The 17375-nt window shown below is 34.9% G+C and overlaps 1 protein-coding gene across 4 annotated transcripts in view; it reads right to left on the bottom strand.

Moving 5' to 3' along the window:
- The window catches only part of AHI1 (Abelson helper integration site 1), a 203435-nt gene that overhangs the window by 170419 nt on the left and 15641 nt on the right, over positions 1 to 17375 (bottom strand). For all 4 annotated transcript variants that reach the window (XM_061206760.1, XM_061206762.1, XM_061206761.1 and 1 more), the window contains 4 exons: positions 13734 to 14305; positions 10738 to 10916; positions 3419 to 3638; positions 2271 to 2463 (listed from right to left, as the gene is read on the bottom strand). In XM_061206760.1, the coding sequence (XP_061062743.1) occupies positions 2271 to 2463; positions 3419 to 3638; positions 10738 to 10916; positions 13734 to 14305 (1164 nt within the window). The remainder of the gene's footprint in view (positions 1 to 2270; positions 2464 to 3418; positions 3639 to 10737; positions 10917 to 13733; positions 14306 to 17375) is intronic.

Raw genomic sequence — 17375 nt, 5'->3', positions numbered from 1 at the left:
CATCCAAACCTTTTTGTGTGTTCCAATGCTATTTGCAAACTATTTTCATGTAATATGTAGTGGATAGCTCGAGTCAATACATACACATGTATACCATCATGTTAATGGCTGCCTAATATTCTTCTGTATTAGAAATATCATAAATTTAATAAAAACCATAATTTATTTAACCAAACCTCTTGCTAATTGAAGAGATCTGTTTCCTTAAAATTTCTGCTATTATAAACAGTGCTTAAATAAATATCCTTACACACACATCTTTGTGCATTTGTCATTTTTCCCTTAGGTGAAATACCTGAAAATGGAATAATAGCTTTAAGAACTTCTGATAGATATTGAGTTGTCCTCAATACACCGTTAAAAAGTTGAAATCAAAACTTAGTTTTGTAGAGAATAACATTTTATGTCAAACCTTAACAATCAACCAAAAGTGTTTATAATCCAACAACCTTTCTTAAATCTCATAATATTATTAAAATGAGTATAAAAGAATATTATAACTGAGGACAAATTTCTATGACAAAGAAACAGTACCTTTATATACAAATTATATCATTTTTTTTAAAAGCATGGCTTTGTACAAATCATACAACATAAGCACAATTGTAAATGGTGGAGTATTCATACCATAAACACACTAGATCATCTGAAAGTTAAGGATCATAAAAACAAGTGACTCTACAAAATCAGTTATTGGCTCTGGTCATGCTTTGCTTTTCCCATGTTAAAATTCCCCATCTTGCTTAAACTGGAGGAGAGGCTTCCTCTCCTTTCCTTTGCTTATGGAGAGATAACATGAAGTAGGGAAAAGAAATGTGGTATTTTAGGTTCAAATTATCTTTAAATACTAATTACCTGCACCTAAAACTGGAGTAACTCTGGGATAATCACTTTATACTTTGAGCCTTCATTTCCTTTGCAGTAAAAAATTAGAAATAATAAGTCAGCTAATATCCAAACTATGTAAAAAACTCTTACAACTCAATAGTAAAAAAAATAATCGGATTAAAAAGTGGGCAGAAGATATGAAGAGACATTTTTCTAAAGAAGATATCTGGCCAACAGGTATGTGAAAAGATGCTCTACATCAAACATCATCAGAAAGATGCAAGTCAAAACCACAATGGGATGCCACCTCACTCCTGTTAGAATGGCTATCATCAAAAAGATTAGAACAAGTGTTGGCAAGGATGTGGAGAAAAGAGAACCCTCGTGCACTGCTGGTAGGAATGTAAACTGGTGAGGCCACTGTGGAAAACAATACGGAGGTTCCTCAAAAAATCAAAAATAGAACTACCATATGATCCAGCAATTTCACTTCTAGGCATTTATCCAAAAAACCCACAAAAACCCTAATGGAAAATTGTTCATTGCAACATTATTTACAATACAGATGTGGAAACAACTTACGTGTCCACTGATGAATGAATGCATAAAGAAATTGTGGTATACACACACACACACACACACACACACACAAAATGGAATATTATTAAGCCACAAAAAATAATGAAATTTTGCCATTTGTGACAACATGGATGGATCCCAAGGGCATTATGCTAAGTAAAATACGTCAGAGAAAGACAAATACTGTATGATCTCTCTAATATGTGGAATCTAGACAAACAAATAAACTAACCAAGGTCATAGATACAAGAACAGATTGATGGTTGCTAGGGGCGGGGGGTGGGGGTTAAGAGAAATAGGTGAACTGGTTTTGGGCATTTTTAGTTTAAATAAATTTAATTCTTTAAAAAAAGTCAGCTCACAGGCGCTCATACTCCATAAAGCTTTCCCTGACTGCTATGACCCTCCACTAACCCTTGACATCTAAGAAGTTCTACTTCATTTTGGTTATATAATACATTGTATTAGTCAAGCGATCTGTGTATTTTCTTCTTTATTTCTCCTAGTAGTATACAAAATCTTAGGAAGTCTGATACAGTTAAATGAGTTTACTCTTTGTGAAAAGGGTTAAAAATGGAAGACTGCTTAGACATAGATTAGATTCATCACTTCAGTGAATAGTCATGGCATTGTTGTAAGGATTAAATAATACAGAGTGAATCAAATGGCTAACTACTTGTACTAGTAAAGGCTCAGCAAAGACACGATTACTTGTATCTCCATAGCATATTACAAATACATTATTCCTAGAGGTCAAATTCTCACACTATGTTGTATTATCGATCTACTAAAATAATAGCTTATATTTGTGCTATTAAAACATTAACTAAAATTTAGTTTAAATTGCTCTATTCAATTCATACCTCAAAGAACAAGATGACTTTAGGACTCTCATCAAAATCTCGAAGCAAATAGGGAAAGTTTTCATTAAATATAATTTGTTCTTCCCACTCCGGAAGTCTTGATTTTAACTGTTTAAAGTCATATGGCTGGGTCATAATAGGAAGAATATAATCCACATTCTCTTTTTCATAGTAAGATGAAACAGGCCGTTCACTGTTCAAAAAAGATACTTCCATTAACACAGTTCTTTACAATTTTAAGGCAAGAAAAAAATAAAGAGTGTTCAAGGTGAGGTGACCAAAAATAATAAATAGCCATGATACATAAGGAAAAATATTTTATCTATCTAGAAAACTACAAATTTTATGCGACGTAAAAGTAGTAGTATCTTAGTTTCATCTTGCATTTACATACCATCAGTCAGTTTCATAGAATTATTTTATTATTCACACATAAAGTGAGAGGTGTGATTACACCTTTGGCATACAAAGCTGGAATTAAGTAACATCTTCAGAATCTTAAATGAGTTTGTGATAAATTAGTACCTTAGATTTAAATAACAAAATGATCACAACAGGATTGTAAGTACTTTGAGGTGTGTCACATTTTCTTTGTATGCGCCAAGACAAATGAATAAGTGAATAACCTTTCTGACAATTTTCAAGTTTCCCAGGCCTGCCATTTTTCCAAGCAAATAATTTTTTTGAATTCTAGTACTGTCATTTATTTTATCAATATTATACTTTCTATTTGGGCCTTCAAACACATATTAGCTATAGAATTAATATTAGGAAAAATTAAATTCAAGACATTTGTCTCATCTGAGGCACAGATAACACATTAACTTCAAAAGAAAAAAATGAGGTTAGAGACAATTAAAGCAGTGCCACATAAGATGATTTACAATGCAAGTTAAATGCCATACAATGAAAGTTAAGCTTGGGAGGAACTCTCTCAACTCCCCTTCACTTAAAATGAATTACTCAATTAACACATGTTCTCCATTTCTTCTATAAAACATACTGATCAATATCAATGGTTGATGAACACCTACAATTAGTATACCATTCTCTAATACAAATCTATAGCTCTATTCTCATTGACTTTTAATGGCAGACAAGAGACGTCTACGGTAGACAGTTTCAATTTCAAGGGTTAAAAAAATTACCTATCATCTTTCTTGACATATTGACCAGTATTCTCATCAACCACATGAATTTTTACCATCGGGTGAGAAATCATAAAATCTGACTTAAGTCGATCAGTTCGGTGAATGTAAACTCCCAGGACAAGGTCATCATCAAGCAAACATTTGGGATAAACTGGACTATCTCGGCTTGTTATTTCATGAACACCGTCACCATCAGTGTCTTCATTATCATCTGAAACTACATGCATGGAAGAAAATCAATGTTATAATTAATTGTTCCCATAACAATATACTCAACAATAAACACCGAATTTACAGATTATCTAATCCTAGTGATCCATGATTATTTGTCTTTGTTAACAAAGGCACTTCAAGGAAAAAGAAAGAAAAAGCCAGATAATAGCAGACTACACTCTGAGAGTAAATACTGCATTTACTAATGCACTAAAATAGGGTGAGGTATCTTTCTTTTTTTCCCTAACAAGGACTAACAACACAGAAAGAAAAAAATGAGAGCCACAGACAAAAAAGTAATTTCATTTAGAAATTTTCTAAGTGGAATATGTATCACTCAAATTTCTGCTTCTGGGTAGGATGCAGTAGGATGTTGTAGGTCAATGTTTCTGGTAACAACAACTTGAAAAAGCCAAATAAATTATGAAAACCTTATTTTTAAAGGTATCAGAAAAGTACAGAAACAACGTATAGTAGAAGGACTAAAATTCCAGAGAGGGAGAATCAATCAGGGGTAAGCTGATGGACTGGCAACTGTTTCAGTGTCTGGGGACATTTGCTGATTAGCATATGAGCAGAGGACCCAAGCAGAAGGTCACTACTGGGAGAAAGAGTAACCAGCAAAATTTTTAGTGGCTGTATGGGGTTAAGTGATAAAATCAGCCTCAAACACAAGGCCAATGTGAGAGGCTAAAGAGGTAGTAAAATCTCTCAGTCTTGTGGTACTAGGAAACAATGACCCACCAGAGAGAAGGGCCTGAAACAAAACAGGCAAGGAGGAAGCCCTGGAGGGCATGGCCATTTTATGCCTACAGCCACTTTTCACCTGGGGTCACTTACCAATTCTGGGCGCATCTAGAGGTTGAGAACCCAGGCGTGCCCCCTGGCAGAAGGCCCCTACTGGGGGACAGAGAAACCAGCAGAGATTTTGGCGTTCACGCGGGGCTGGAGTGACAAAATTGGAGACTTGAGGGGCCTCAAACACATGGCCAGTCTCTCCCTCAAGACACTTGCCAAAATTTGAAGTTGCATGGGGCAGAAGGCTAAAGGACTAAGCTGAAACCTCTGAAAGGCAAAACTGAATCTCCCAAAGTCTTTTAGGGTAGACAAGACAAATATCTGCCAGGCTCTCAATTTGAAACACCTGGAAGGGCACATCCTAGGAACGGGGCAAATCAGAGATAGAGCTTGCCAAAACTGCAACCCAGATCTGACTTAGCTCAGATTAGTTGAAATCAGTTGCCCACCCTGTCTGCCTAAAAGTGGAAACAGGAAATCCTCTCTAGTGGAAGATAAAATCATCTGGAGCCTCTGGGATTCTGTACACCATGTCCAGCATATAATAAAAAAGTTACTAGACATAAAAGAGGCAAGACTGTATGACCAATAACCAAGAGAAAACACAGAAAACAGAAGCAGATCCACAGATGATTCAGCCTGGAGTTAGCACAGGAAAGACGGACAAAATTATTTTTAAAAATAGAGACTTTCTACAGAGAATTGAAACACATAAAAATAACAGGCATTGTGGAACTGAAAAATATAATGTCTGAAATTAAGAATTCAATGGATGTGTCTAAAAGCATATTGGACACAAAGGAAGACATTATTAGTGAACTAGAAGAAAAATCAATACAAATATCCAAACCAAAGCATAATGGAAAAAAACCAAAAGAATATGGGGGAAAAAAACATAAGAAACATGTGGACAAACTCAAAAGAGTTTGTGAAATTATAATCTAGAAAAACAGGAGAGGATGATGAAGAAACCATATTTAAAGAAATAATGATTAAGAATTTTCCACCACTGATAAATGATATCAATCAGTAAACTCTAAGCAGAGTGAATTCCAACAAAGCTATATTTAGGCATAGCATGATAAAACATTGAAACCAAAGACAAAATCTAAAGAGCAGCCAGAGGGAAAAAAAAGACAACAGTCCCCTCAAAGGGACAGAAATAAGACTGCAGTTGGGAACAAAATGATGGGAGCCAGAAGACAACTGTATGATTTCCTGCAACCTAAAATTATATATTAGTAAATATGCTTCAAAAATGAAGGTAAAGTAAAGGCATTTTAACACAACAAAATCTGAGTGAATTAGCAGGCCTGCACTAAGAGAGAGAATAAACTGAATTCTTCAAGCAGATGAAAAATGGAAATAAAGGAAAAAGTAAATTTTGGGGTGAATATAAATTAATATCAACTTTACAAAATGGTAACTGTAACATCTGTGAAGTTTAAAATATATGTAGGCCTAAAATACAGGATAAGAACCTAGAAGGCAGGAGGGGGGATAGATGCAGAGAAAGAAAGCACCTGACAAAATCCAAATGGAGTCAAACTATTCTTATGTTTCAGCAGTGTTAGGGAAGTGTATTTTGTTAGGGAGTTAGTTTGTATTAGACTATAATAAGTCAAGAATAAACTTAATGTTCTTCAGGGTATCAGCTAAAAGATAGTAGAAAAATGTGTAATTAATAAGTTAATTAGTTAATGGAACAAAATTTTTAAAGCAACCTGAATAATTCAAAAGAAGGCAAGGAGAATAAGGAACATAAAACACTTAGGTCATATGGAAAAACTAACAGTGAGGTGATAAATATAAGGACACAGAAAGGTCGCAAACGAGAGGATATTGGGGGAGGCACAAGAGCACGTCACATTTATTTGGCACCTGTCCCCAAGGAGTTCACAGCCTGGGGGCTGAGATCCCACATGTGCTGGAGTAGGAGAAGAAAAGAGGTGAAGGCAAAAAGGAAAGGAATACAGACATACTGTGGCCCAAACAAAGGAGGTGCAAAGCAGGCACACACAGGGAGCCTAGGGGCTAGTAGAGGAATGAAGTACTGGCAAGCCCTGCCTAGACCTGGAGACCATGAACCAAGCACAGGTTGGAAGGCTGTCCTTTCTCAACCAGGTTGGCACCACCTAGGGGTTACACTGTGGATGATGCTGGAGAAATGAGGAAGGGAAAAAATGTACTATGCAAACTCAAACCATAAGTAGACTTTAAGGGAGAATGGTTACCACAGATAAAGAAGGACACCGCATAATGATTGCTATAGACTGAATGCCTGTGACTCCCCAAAATTCATATGTTGAAATCTTAACCTTCAATGCAATAGTATTAAGAGGTTGGGGCTTCAGAAGGTGATTAGGTCATGAGAGTAGAGCCTTCATGAATGGGATTAGTGCCCTTAAAAAAAAGAAGCCAGAGAGCTCTCTTGCCCCTTCCACATTGAATCTGCAGGCACCTTGATCTTGGATTTCACAGCCTCCAGAACCATGAATAATAAATGTTTATAGTTTAAGCCATTCAGTCATGGTATTTTGTTATAGCAGCCTGAATGAACTAAGACAATAATAAAAGTGTCAATTTGACAGTAAGATATAACAATCCTAGGCATGTATATATATTCAATAACATAGCTCCAAAATATATAAAGAAAACAATGACAGAAATAAAAACAGAAATGCAAAGTAATAGTGGGAATTTTAATACTCGTCTCAATAGCTAATACAATAAGCAGACCAAAAAAAATCAGTAAGATGAGAACACACTAAACTTCATCTGATATACATAGGACACCACCGCACCCAATGACATAAGAATTCATGTTCTTTTCAAGTGCACATGGCATATTTACCAAATCGATCATAAGGTGGTCATAAAGAAAGCCGTGATAAATTCAAAAGATTGAAATCATTCACAATATGTTCTTTGACAACAATGGAAGATAAAAACCAAAAAAAAAAAAAAAAGATAACTAGAAAATCACCTGCTGCCTGAAACTAAACAATATGCTTCTAAATAATGAATGATCAAAGGAGAAATTTAAATGGAAATTAGGAAATATTTTTATGGAATGATAATGAATATAGAACATATCAAAAACTTGTGGGATGCAGATAAAGTAGTGCTTAGATGGTAACTTAATGTGTTAGATGCATATAAAGGAAGACTGAAATCTTAAAAAATCCACCTGTAAAGCTAGAAATCAACAGCAACTCAAACCCAAAGAAAGTAGAAAAAAGGAAATAATATAGATAGAAGAAATCACCAAAATCATACGCAAATGTATAATAGATAGAAATAAAAGCTAGAGGTTGGTCCTTTAAAAATATTTATAAATTGAAAATCCTGAGACTAATGAAGAAATAGAGGGAATCTAATTACCAATATCAAGGGGTACCCTTTCAGATACTATAGACATATAAAATTTGAAAATCCATATTAAATGGAAAAATTCCTCAAAAAATACAGTCTATCAAAGCTGATAGAAGAAACGGAAAATATGAAGAGTTTGATATTTATGAAAGAAACTAAATCTGATTTAAAATTCTTTCCACAAAGAAAACCTTGGCCTAAGAGGCTTTATTAGTAAATTCTTCAAACATTTAAGGACGACGTTAACACCAATTTATACAAATACTTACAGAGAATTAAAAAGGGAAGTATTTCCCAATTCTTTTTGAGACCACCAAAACCTTGATATTAAAAACTCAGTGTATTTTAAGACAGAGTAGTACAAACCAATCTCTCTCATGACTACAGTTACAAAAATCCTCAACAAAGTATCAGCAAATCATATCCAGTAATAGATTTTTAAAAAGAGAGCTAATACATCACAACAAAGTGGGTGCCCCCCACCTCTGCCAGAAACATAAAGGTGGCTTAATAATCAAATAACGATTAACCACATTAATAGAAAAAAGGGTGAAAATTAATGATTATGTTGATAGATGCAGAAAAAGCACCTGATAAAATTCAGTATCTAGTTATAATAATAATAATAAAAAAACTATTAGCCAATTAGGAATAGCCGGTAATTAATCCAATAAGAGGTATTTACAAAAAAACCTATAGCAAACATCACAGTCAATGGTGAAATAATGGAAGCTTTCCCCAAGGTTGAGAGCTAGAGAAGGATACTTGTTATTGCCACTTGTATTTAACACTGTAATCAAATTCCTAGCCAGTGTATCAAGGTAAGAATAAGGAGTAAGACATAAGAACTAAAAAAGAAGCAATAAAACTATCATTATTAACAGAAAGACCTATTATAAAGCTATAGAACTAAGATATGGTGGTGGTGTTGGTGCAAACCATCTAAGGATAGAGACTAGTGAAACTGACCCACTTACACAGTCATGTTATTTATGATAAAAGTGACACTGAAATGCAGAGGAAAAGCTCTCTTCAGTAAATGGTACTAGGTCAATTATATATTCATACGAGAAAAAATGGGTCTGGACCACTACCACTATTAAAAATCAATACCAGATAAACTGGAAATCTAAATGTGAAAAGTGAAACAAAAAAACTTTTAGAAAATAATATACAGAGAAACATCTTCAGGACTTGGGAAAGATCTCTTAAATCACAGAAAGCACTTAACATCGAAGGGAAAAACGGATACATTGGGCTATATAAAATTTTTAAATTCTGTTTTTCAAAAGATACCAGTAGGAGAAAAATTATAAAACCCAGAGTGAGAAGATATTTGCAATATATATATTTATTTATTTATAACTGAGAAAAGACTGCTACCTAGTTATATAAAATATTCTTACAGATTAATTAGAAAAAGGCAGACAATTCCATTTCTTAAAAAAATACACAGAAGATGTGAACAAATTTACAATGAAGGAATCCAAGTAGTCAATTAACATGAATAAGATGCTCAACTTCACTAGTTACCATGGAAATCAAATCAAAGTCAAAAGGGAATAATCACTAAACACTCCTAAGAATGACTAAAATTTTAAAACACTGACAATATAAATATTGGTGAAGATGTAGAGTAATGGAAGCTCTCAAATACTGCTAGCATCAATTGGTAACCCAAGTTTGGAAAGGGGGAAGTACCTGTTAAAGTGAAAAATATACATACTCTATGGCATAGCAAGAATGCCAAGAATGTGCCCAAGAAAAATGTATACACATGCTCACCAAAAGATGTGACCAGAATGTTCATTATAGCTTTATTTATAATCGCTTAATACTAGAAACACCTCAAACGTCCATCAACAGAATAGGTAATTAATTGTGGTATATTCACACAACGGGTGTCTATACAGTACAAAAACAGGACTGATGATGCATAAGCTCAAGTGCATGCAACAACAGTATAAATCTCACAAAAATAATTTTGAGCAAAAAAAGCCAGATACAAAGAGCATAGTATTTATTATTCTATTTATATTAAAGCAGAAAAACAGGAAAAATTGACTATGTGTTCAATGAAAAGACTCCTGTAGGATAATGAACAGGAAGGGAACTTGTGGGGGCTTCTGGGTGCTCATGATGCTCTGGCTCTTGATTTGAATGATGACTTTACAGACACGTTCAGTTTGTGAAAATTCACTAAGTAGTATACTTGTAACATGTACATTTTACTTTTTAAAAAATTAATTATGGAACTGCAAAACACCATAAATTGCATCATCCAATGAATAAGTACCATAAAGTCTAAAATTGCCTATTTTAGTCCCAATTTTTGGCCAGTTAAATGGGAATTGAAAAGAAAAAAAAAAAAAAAAAAAGAAATGTAACAAGCAGAAAAAAGGCAAGAATAAGTAAAGAAAAATAAGAAAAATGAAATGAGTAAAGAGGAAGGTAGAAAGCAAGAGGTAAAATGAAAAGTGGGTAGGAAGGAGAGAAGCTGAATTAGGAGAAATTGTGAAGATACCATGTCTGACAGAGGGATGCAGCTTTAACATCTGAAATGTTTATTGGCTGTTGACCATTTATAGCTTTCAGTGCTATAAGTCTTAATTATTTAGGGGCAATAACATAAAGAAGAAATCTTCTATGCCACAATAGCAACGACAAAGTTAATGTCATTCTAGAGGTGAATCAAGTCGTTAATTAGAGATGACTCAAGTAAGACTAACTCATCACAGAGGTCCACAGTTATAAATAAATGAATGTTATAATCTGGACGAATCCAAGAATAAGTACCAAATATTCTATATTGGATTTTTTTCAATTATATCCTTTGGAACTAGATTTTCTTTAGTTTTAAGGACTAACGGTCCTAGAATCAAGTTATTCCTAACAAGGCACACATTTTTCATTTAATTTGGATAACAAACCTGTTTTAGCCTTCTTCTTTTTTTTCGGTTTGGATTTTGCGTCATCTTGCACATTGTCTTCTACATTTTGTTCCTTTGAGCTTATTTCATCATCTTGATGAGAATCTGAAGTAACTGCTCCAACTGGAGATTCCTTCTTTTGTTCACCTTCAACTGGGTCATCAGAGATGATCAATGTACTGCAAATATAATCCAAGTTCAAGCCATTGGAAATGTACCATTATTATTATTACTGTGCAGCAAAGTAAACGGTGAATAGAGGCAAAGATAATCCTAAAATCAATATTATTTCCTGCTGGGAGATACATATATTTTCTTACACACTAAAATGGTTGGCTGCCAAACTAGGTATTATGTGTACTAAGTTACGCTTGGTGATACATTATATACCCCATGAGCCACATTAAACTCATCTCTAAACTCCAGGGAAAAGTGAAATTGTATTTTATGATCGATGGATCTGTTTTTACATAGGATTGTCAAATCCTCCTCACGCCACCGCCAAGTAAATAAATAATGAACAAATTACTAAATTACTTTATTTAAAAGCAAAAAAAGTGTTCTAATTTGTTTATTCTGTTTTCAAGAGGCTTCAGATAGTCAACTTTTGATTTCTATGTAAAAATTAATTTCTTGTGTGTTCCAATGTCTGGTGTGTCACTACATTTTCAGAAGGCTATTATTAAAATTAAAATATGCATCACATGAACTACTAAATGGCAAGGGGTGGCAGCCTAGAAGCATACTGAGTTGTAAAGAGAAACCAGCCTATTAAAGTTTGTGATTTATCAAGGAAAAAAGAAATCTGCATTTAATAATCAAAAATTGACTTCCAATATATTTAGTCACATTTCAAAAAAAGAGGTTGAGAAATAAAAAGAGTAAAGAAATATTTCAGACTAGTCATTCCAGAAAGTCATGTTATTTTATCACATCACCAAATACTATTATTTAAAGAGAACAATTACCCTTTGTATGCTGTTGTCATGTAAAGCATGGTTTTATTTAAAACTCATGAACTGATCTTACTGAGTATGACTTACACTTCATAACAGATATGGTAGTTATGAGAAGAAATAGGATTTATCGTATACTGTAGTAAGCAGCCTTTAAGATGGTCCCCAATGATCCCTGCCTCTTGATATTCATATCTTTGTGTAATCCCCTTCCTTGATTGTGGGCTGGACCTAGCGACTTACTTCTAATAGACAGAATATAGGAAAAGTAATTGGTGCTACTTCTAAGATTAGGTTCCGAAAAGACTGTGACTTTGGCCTTGCTTTTTCCCTCTCAGAGCCCTTGCTTGGGGGAAGCAAGTGGTCCTGTTGTGAGTAGCCCACATGAAAAGGTCCATGTGGCAAGGACCTGATGTCTCTGGTCAAAAGCCAGTCAGGACCTGAGACCTGCTAACGGCCATATGAGTGAGGTTAGCAGTGGATCATCCAAGTCTTCCAATAGCTGCATCATTTGGCAGATCTTCCCCCAGCCAAGCCTTGAGATGACTGCAGCCCCAGCTGACATCCTGACTGCAGCCTGTGAGAGAACCTGAGTCAGAGGCACCCAGCTAAGCCATGCGCGGATTCCTGAGCCACAGAAACCGTGAGACAATATATGTTTGTTGTTTCGAGCTGTTAAATTCTGGGGTAACTTTTTAATGCAGCAACCGATAACGAATTCATATACTAACGTGTCCCTGTTAGCAACTCTATTTGCCCTCTCTTTGCTACAACTGGTTGTCTAGCTTTTGATAAGAGGGGAATTATTTTTAGATGAGGACATTAAGGGAAACTGACCCTGAATGCCAGAGAATAGTCAAATACAGACTGTTCCCACCTCAAGTTGTTTATCCAGATGTAGATTATGAAAAACAAATTTAATCACAGTAGTTAAAAGATTTTTTTGGTCTTGTTTTCCCCAAGGAGAGACATATAGATATGAATATACTCACAGATGCTCACACTGTATATGTAAGAATATATGTATAAGCATTGTATATAAAAAAAGACTAAAGGAATACAAAATTGCTAATAGTGATTATCTTTGTATGGTTGGATTACTTTTGTTTTCCTCTCTGTGTCTGTGTGTTCTACAATGAGTAAATGTTATTTGTAAAATAAGGGGAAAATGTTATTTTCATATATTCAAACAGGCATTTGTAGCTCAATAAAGGGGCTACTTAGGTTTCAGTTATTTAATAAGCAGATGTGAACAGTTAGGGTAAAGACTCTTAAGGCAAAACTGCCAAGGTTCTGGCTCAGCTTCTTACTGGTTCTGTGACTTAAACCCTTCAGTTTCCTCACCTGCAAAACAGGATGATATTACTATTCCTTATAGGGTTGTTATAAGGGAAAAAGCATGTATTCCTTGTAAAGCATTAGGCACACAGGAAGGGGCCACATAAAGTTTAGCTGTTAGTATTGTACTGGCTATGTGTCCAAAAGGAGGACTAACCATTTTCTTTGTGAAAATGTAATAGGGAAGAACCTTTTGTATTCTATTACAAGTTAATCACTAAAGGGATGTTGCCTATAAGCTTAAATTATACATAATGGCCCATCTCTGGGAGCCCTGCTTCCCAGGTAATGAGCATTAAGCTAAAATACCTTTGTGTAGCTCACAGGAAACATCGTGACCAGGCCCACCTGTGAATGACTGCAGGGAGGAAGAAATTAACACATCCCCTCTGGAGGCGGATGGGAACCAGGAAGTGTTTGACTTTACGCCCTCCCTTTTTAGTATAAAAGGAGCCTGAATTCTCACTCATGCAAGATGGTTCTTTGGGGGGGGGGGGGGCATGAGCCCACCATCTTCTCGGTTTGCCAGCTTTCCAAATAAAGCCGTCATTCCTTGCCCCAGCAACTCATCTCTCGATTATTGGCCTGTCATGCAGCGAGCAGTATGATCTCAGACTCAGTAACAAAACTACAGGTATCACTCAAAAGCTGAAAATAAGTGTTTTTTTAAGAGGACATTTTATATTTATCAATGTAACATACCTTGTTTCAGATTTAGACAGGATTGGGACTTTCTTTTTTTTCTTTTTGCTTTTTTCACCGTTCAATTTGTCATCATACAATGAAGTATCTGAAGGAAAGGAAGTCTCTGAGGGAAAGTAAGCCAACTGCTCCTTGAGTTTCTTTCGGATCTTCTTCTTAATCTCCTTTGCCATTTCTTCAGCTACTTGGAGCTGGTATACTTGCATCAGTTCTTCCTCATCTAAACTATTTTCTCCTTCCTTGGCCTTCTCACTTTTCTCACGAGTGACACCTGGCAGTGGCTTGGTCCGTGCTTTCTGGGGTGTTGCATCCGCCTTCTTCTCAGGAGTTTCCGGCTCCACTTCTTGTGCTGTCACCTGAAGTGCTGTTTTTATAACCTTTTTATTTGCCTTTTCTTGCTTGTCGTCCTCCACATTAACATCATTATCTGGATCTTCAGTTGCTGGCTGCGGATCTCTTGGTTTGTTTTCAGTGACTCGCATGTTCTTCCCTGGGTTCTTAGTGTTAGCAGCACTTATATCATCACTTTTAGTTTCCCTGATTTTCTGAAGATTGCTTCTAACAGCATCAAGCTAGGAGAAGACGACACAATAACAAAGTTTCAGCTAAGCACAGTTTAGTTATGTGAAGATAAAATAATGACAAGTGTTCCACAATGTGTAATACTGGGAGGATTATTTCACTTTTTACTCGAGCACTGTGACATGACACCATTCTACGGCATCTGATGAGTGTTTTCCTATTCTCCCAGCGAAAGATTAGCAATCTTGAGAGTAACTTCAGATCAAATGAATTAACTAGTTAACAAAGGAAAAAGTACTTAATGACTTTTCAGAAGTGAATTAACTGCTCAAATCTCAAATGCTAGTTTCCTCTTTGGCAGAATGATCCATACTCTAATCTAATAGATACTTGTGAAAATGCTAAAAGAGCCATGGTTAAACCATTTCATGTTTCCCAACAGAAAACACACACGGGTTATTTATCTTGCTTCATAATTACATTCAAAAACCAAAGGTTTATAGCTCTAGGATTACTCTGCAATTAGTCCAAATGTATCACTGAAAATGCTGCTAAGTATTAAATATTATCAAGTTAGATCAAATGACAGACTAAGCACACACTTGTACCTCCTTCTCCAAACAAAATTATTTAAAATGAGAGACATTTTTAATAGAAAATCAGGCTAGAAATCAAAACCGAAGGTTACTAGTAATGAAATAAACATTTTGATAAATTCCCCAAGGATAAAAAAACAGGCAGGATTAGATCTAGCAAACTACCAGAGAAAACCACAGCACATAGGAAAAGACTTCTCCAGGGAAAAGGCTGGTTCTGGAGAAGCTGAATCAAGTAATACAAGAAGGAGGGACAAGCCTGAGGATGACCAATTGAGGAGCTGGGAGGGACAGCTCTGTCTCCCTCCTCCATTCGTGTTACATGGTGACTTTCACCCAGAGACCAAAGCAGCTGAATACAGAGATACGGCTTCATGTTTTAGGTAGGTACAACCCTCACCAACAGCAGAAGCAGACTATGTTGAAAACAACCAACAAGGCAGGAGAAAAATTCTCAAATACAAAGATGACTAACAACTAAAAACTAACAAACACTGAAGGAAAGCAGCACAATGAAGGAAAAGCCACCAAATCCAATAAAACAGAAAAATTAACAAGGAAGAAAAATAAATAGCATAAATAAAATAATTTAAAAGAAGTGGAATTAATATAATGAAGAAATTCAAAAGCATGAGATAAAAAAAAAACCATAAATGTTAGAATTAAAATTTTGAACGACAGAAATAAAAGCTTAAGAGATGTGTTCAAAAACAGAAAGGGCAAAACCCAAGTGCCCTTGGGTTGGAAGATGGAAGCCAATACCAAAATGAAGAATTCTCCCAGGAATGGATGAGCTTACCAGTGAAGACTGAAGTTCAATTTTCGAAAATCCTCATGTTTAAAAGTGGTTAGAAAATATCTAATATATGTGAAAAGATGGGAAAATGCTAGAAGAACTAGTAACCCATTATATATCCAATATTTTACCATCTCCAAGACTCTTCTGCTTACCTAAAAGATATTTCCAAATTCTATCTATTCTTCAAGGATAAATTCTGAATCCATAGCCTCAAAAAAATCTTTCCTAATCAAATCTAATAAAAATATTTTCTCTCTTAAAAATAGTTTATTTTCACATGTTCTGTTTCTAGAAGCAATATATATGCTTAACTTAAAACAGTAAGAAAACAAAAAATTAAAAATAGTAAAAAAAATTCAGAAATTACTTAGAAAAAGAAGACCCAAAGTTCAGTCCTGGGTTGTCTCACACAAGGAAAGTCATTGCTAATCTCTTCAGAAACTTATTTTTGTTGTTTTTCTATGAACACAGTCATACCTAATAACCTTGAATTTCCATTATGTCAAAATGGGGCAAATGCAAATTTTTCTATTTTCTCGGTACCAGAAACGTAGTGGCAATCGATACAAATTGTGAGGACACTCCAATAACTGGAAAAAGATAACCAAGAATTAGAAATAGAAAAAAGAATTATGGTCTAGAAGAAAGGATTTTGAAAACAAAACCCTGGGGAAGCTAATCAGATGAGGTTCTGTTTATTTACTCTCTTCCACTGATCTGTCAACCTTTGTACTAATAACATCATTTTAAATACAATTCCCAGAGCATCTGTGGTAGCATCCCATAATTCCATTGCACTGAATTGATAGTTTCATTACTTTTTAAATTCCTGTTTTTGTGGTTTGGATTTCTTTTGTCTTGCTAACAACTTCATGAGATAGTGTTTACATTTTCGAGTAGTTTATAAATTTTAAACTTTTGTTACTGATTTCTAGTTTTGTCATACTATAAAAAGGTCTACTTCATGGTATTTCATATTTCATGGATTATCACTGAATTCTGAAGTGTCCGAAATACGTTTGTTCATGTTCTATTATATCTTTGCCCATCCTTTTATCTTTACCGTCCGTGCCTCATTTAGGTTTTTTGCTTTAGTTTGTTTTTTAAATCAGCTTTATTGAGACATAACAATAAATTATGTGAAGTACAGTAATATTCACCAGTTTTACGTGTATACTTAAATGAATTTTGGCAATGTATACAGCTGTGACACCACCACAATCATGATGTTAAACATTCATCACCCCACATGTTCTTTTACAAAGTCAACTCCTACCCCTCCATGTCCTGGCCCCGCTCAACCATTGATCTGTTTTCTATCACTGTAATTTTGTCTTGCCTGGAATTTCATATAAATGGAATCATATAGTATATAGTTTTTTGTGTCTGGTTTCCTTCACTCAGCCTAAAGCTTTGGGATTTATACATGTTGTCGCGATTACAGTAATTTATTCCCTTTCATTGCTGAGCGGTATTCCATTGTGTGGAGAGATACTACATTTTATTTCTCCATATACCAATTAATGGACATTTGAGTTATTTCCAGTTTTGCATATCATATGTCTTCCTTTCTCTTGAGTGAATACCCACTAGTGGAACTGATATACTATATGGTCAGTACACATTTAAGTTCTTAAACAACTGCCAAACTGCTTCCTAAAGTGGCTGTACCAGTTCACACTCCCAAATGTATGAGTTCTAGTTACTTAACACCCTTGTCAGCAC

Source organism: Eubalaena glacialis, chromosome 12 (assembly GCF_028564815.1).
Source record: "Eubalaena glacialis isolate mEubGla1 chromosome 12, mEubGla1.1.hap2.+ XY, whole genome shotgun sequence".
NCBI lineage: Eukaryota > Metazoa > Chordata > Mammalia > Artiodactyla > Balaenidae > Eubalaena > Eubalaena glacialis.
This window is presented reverse-complemented; position numbering and strand designations above follow the sequence as displayed.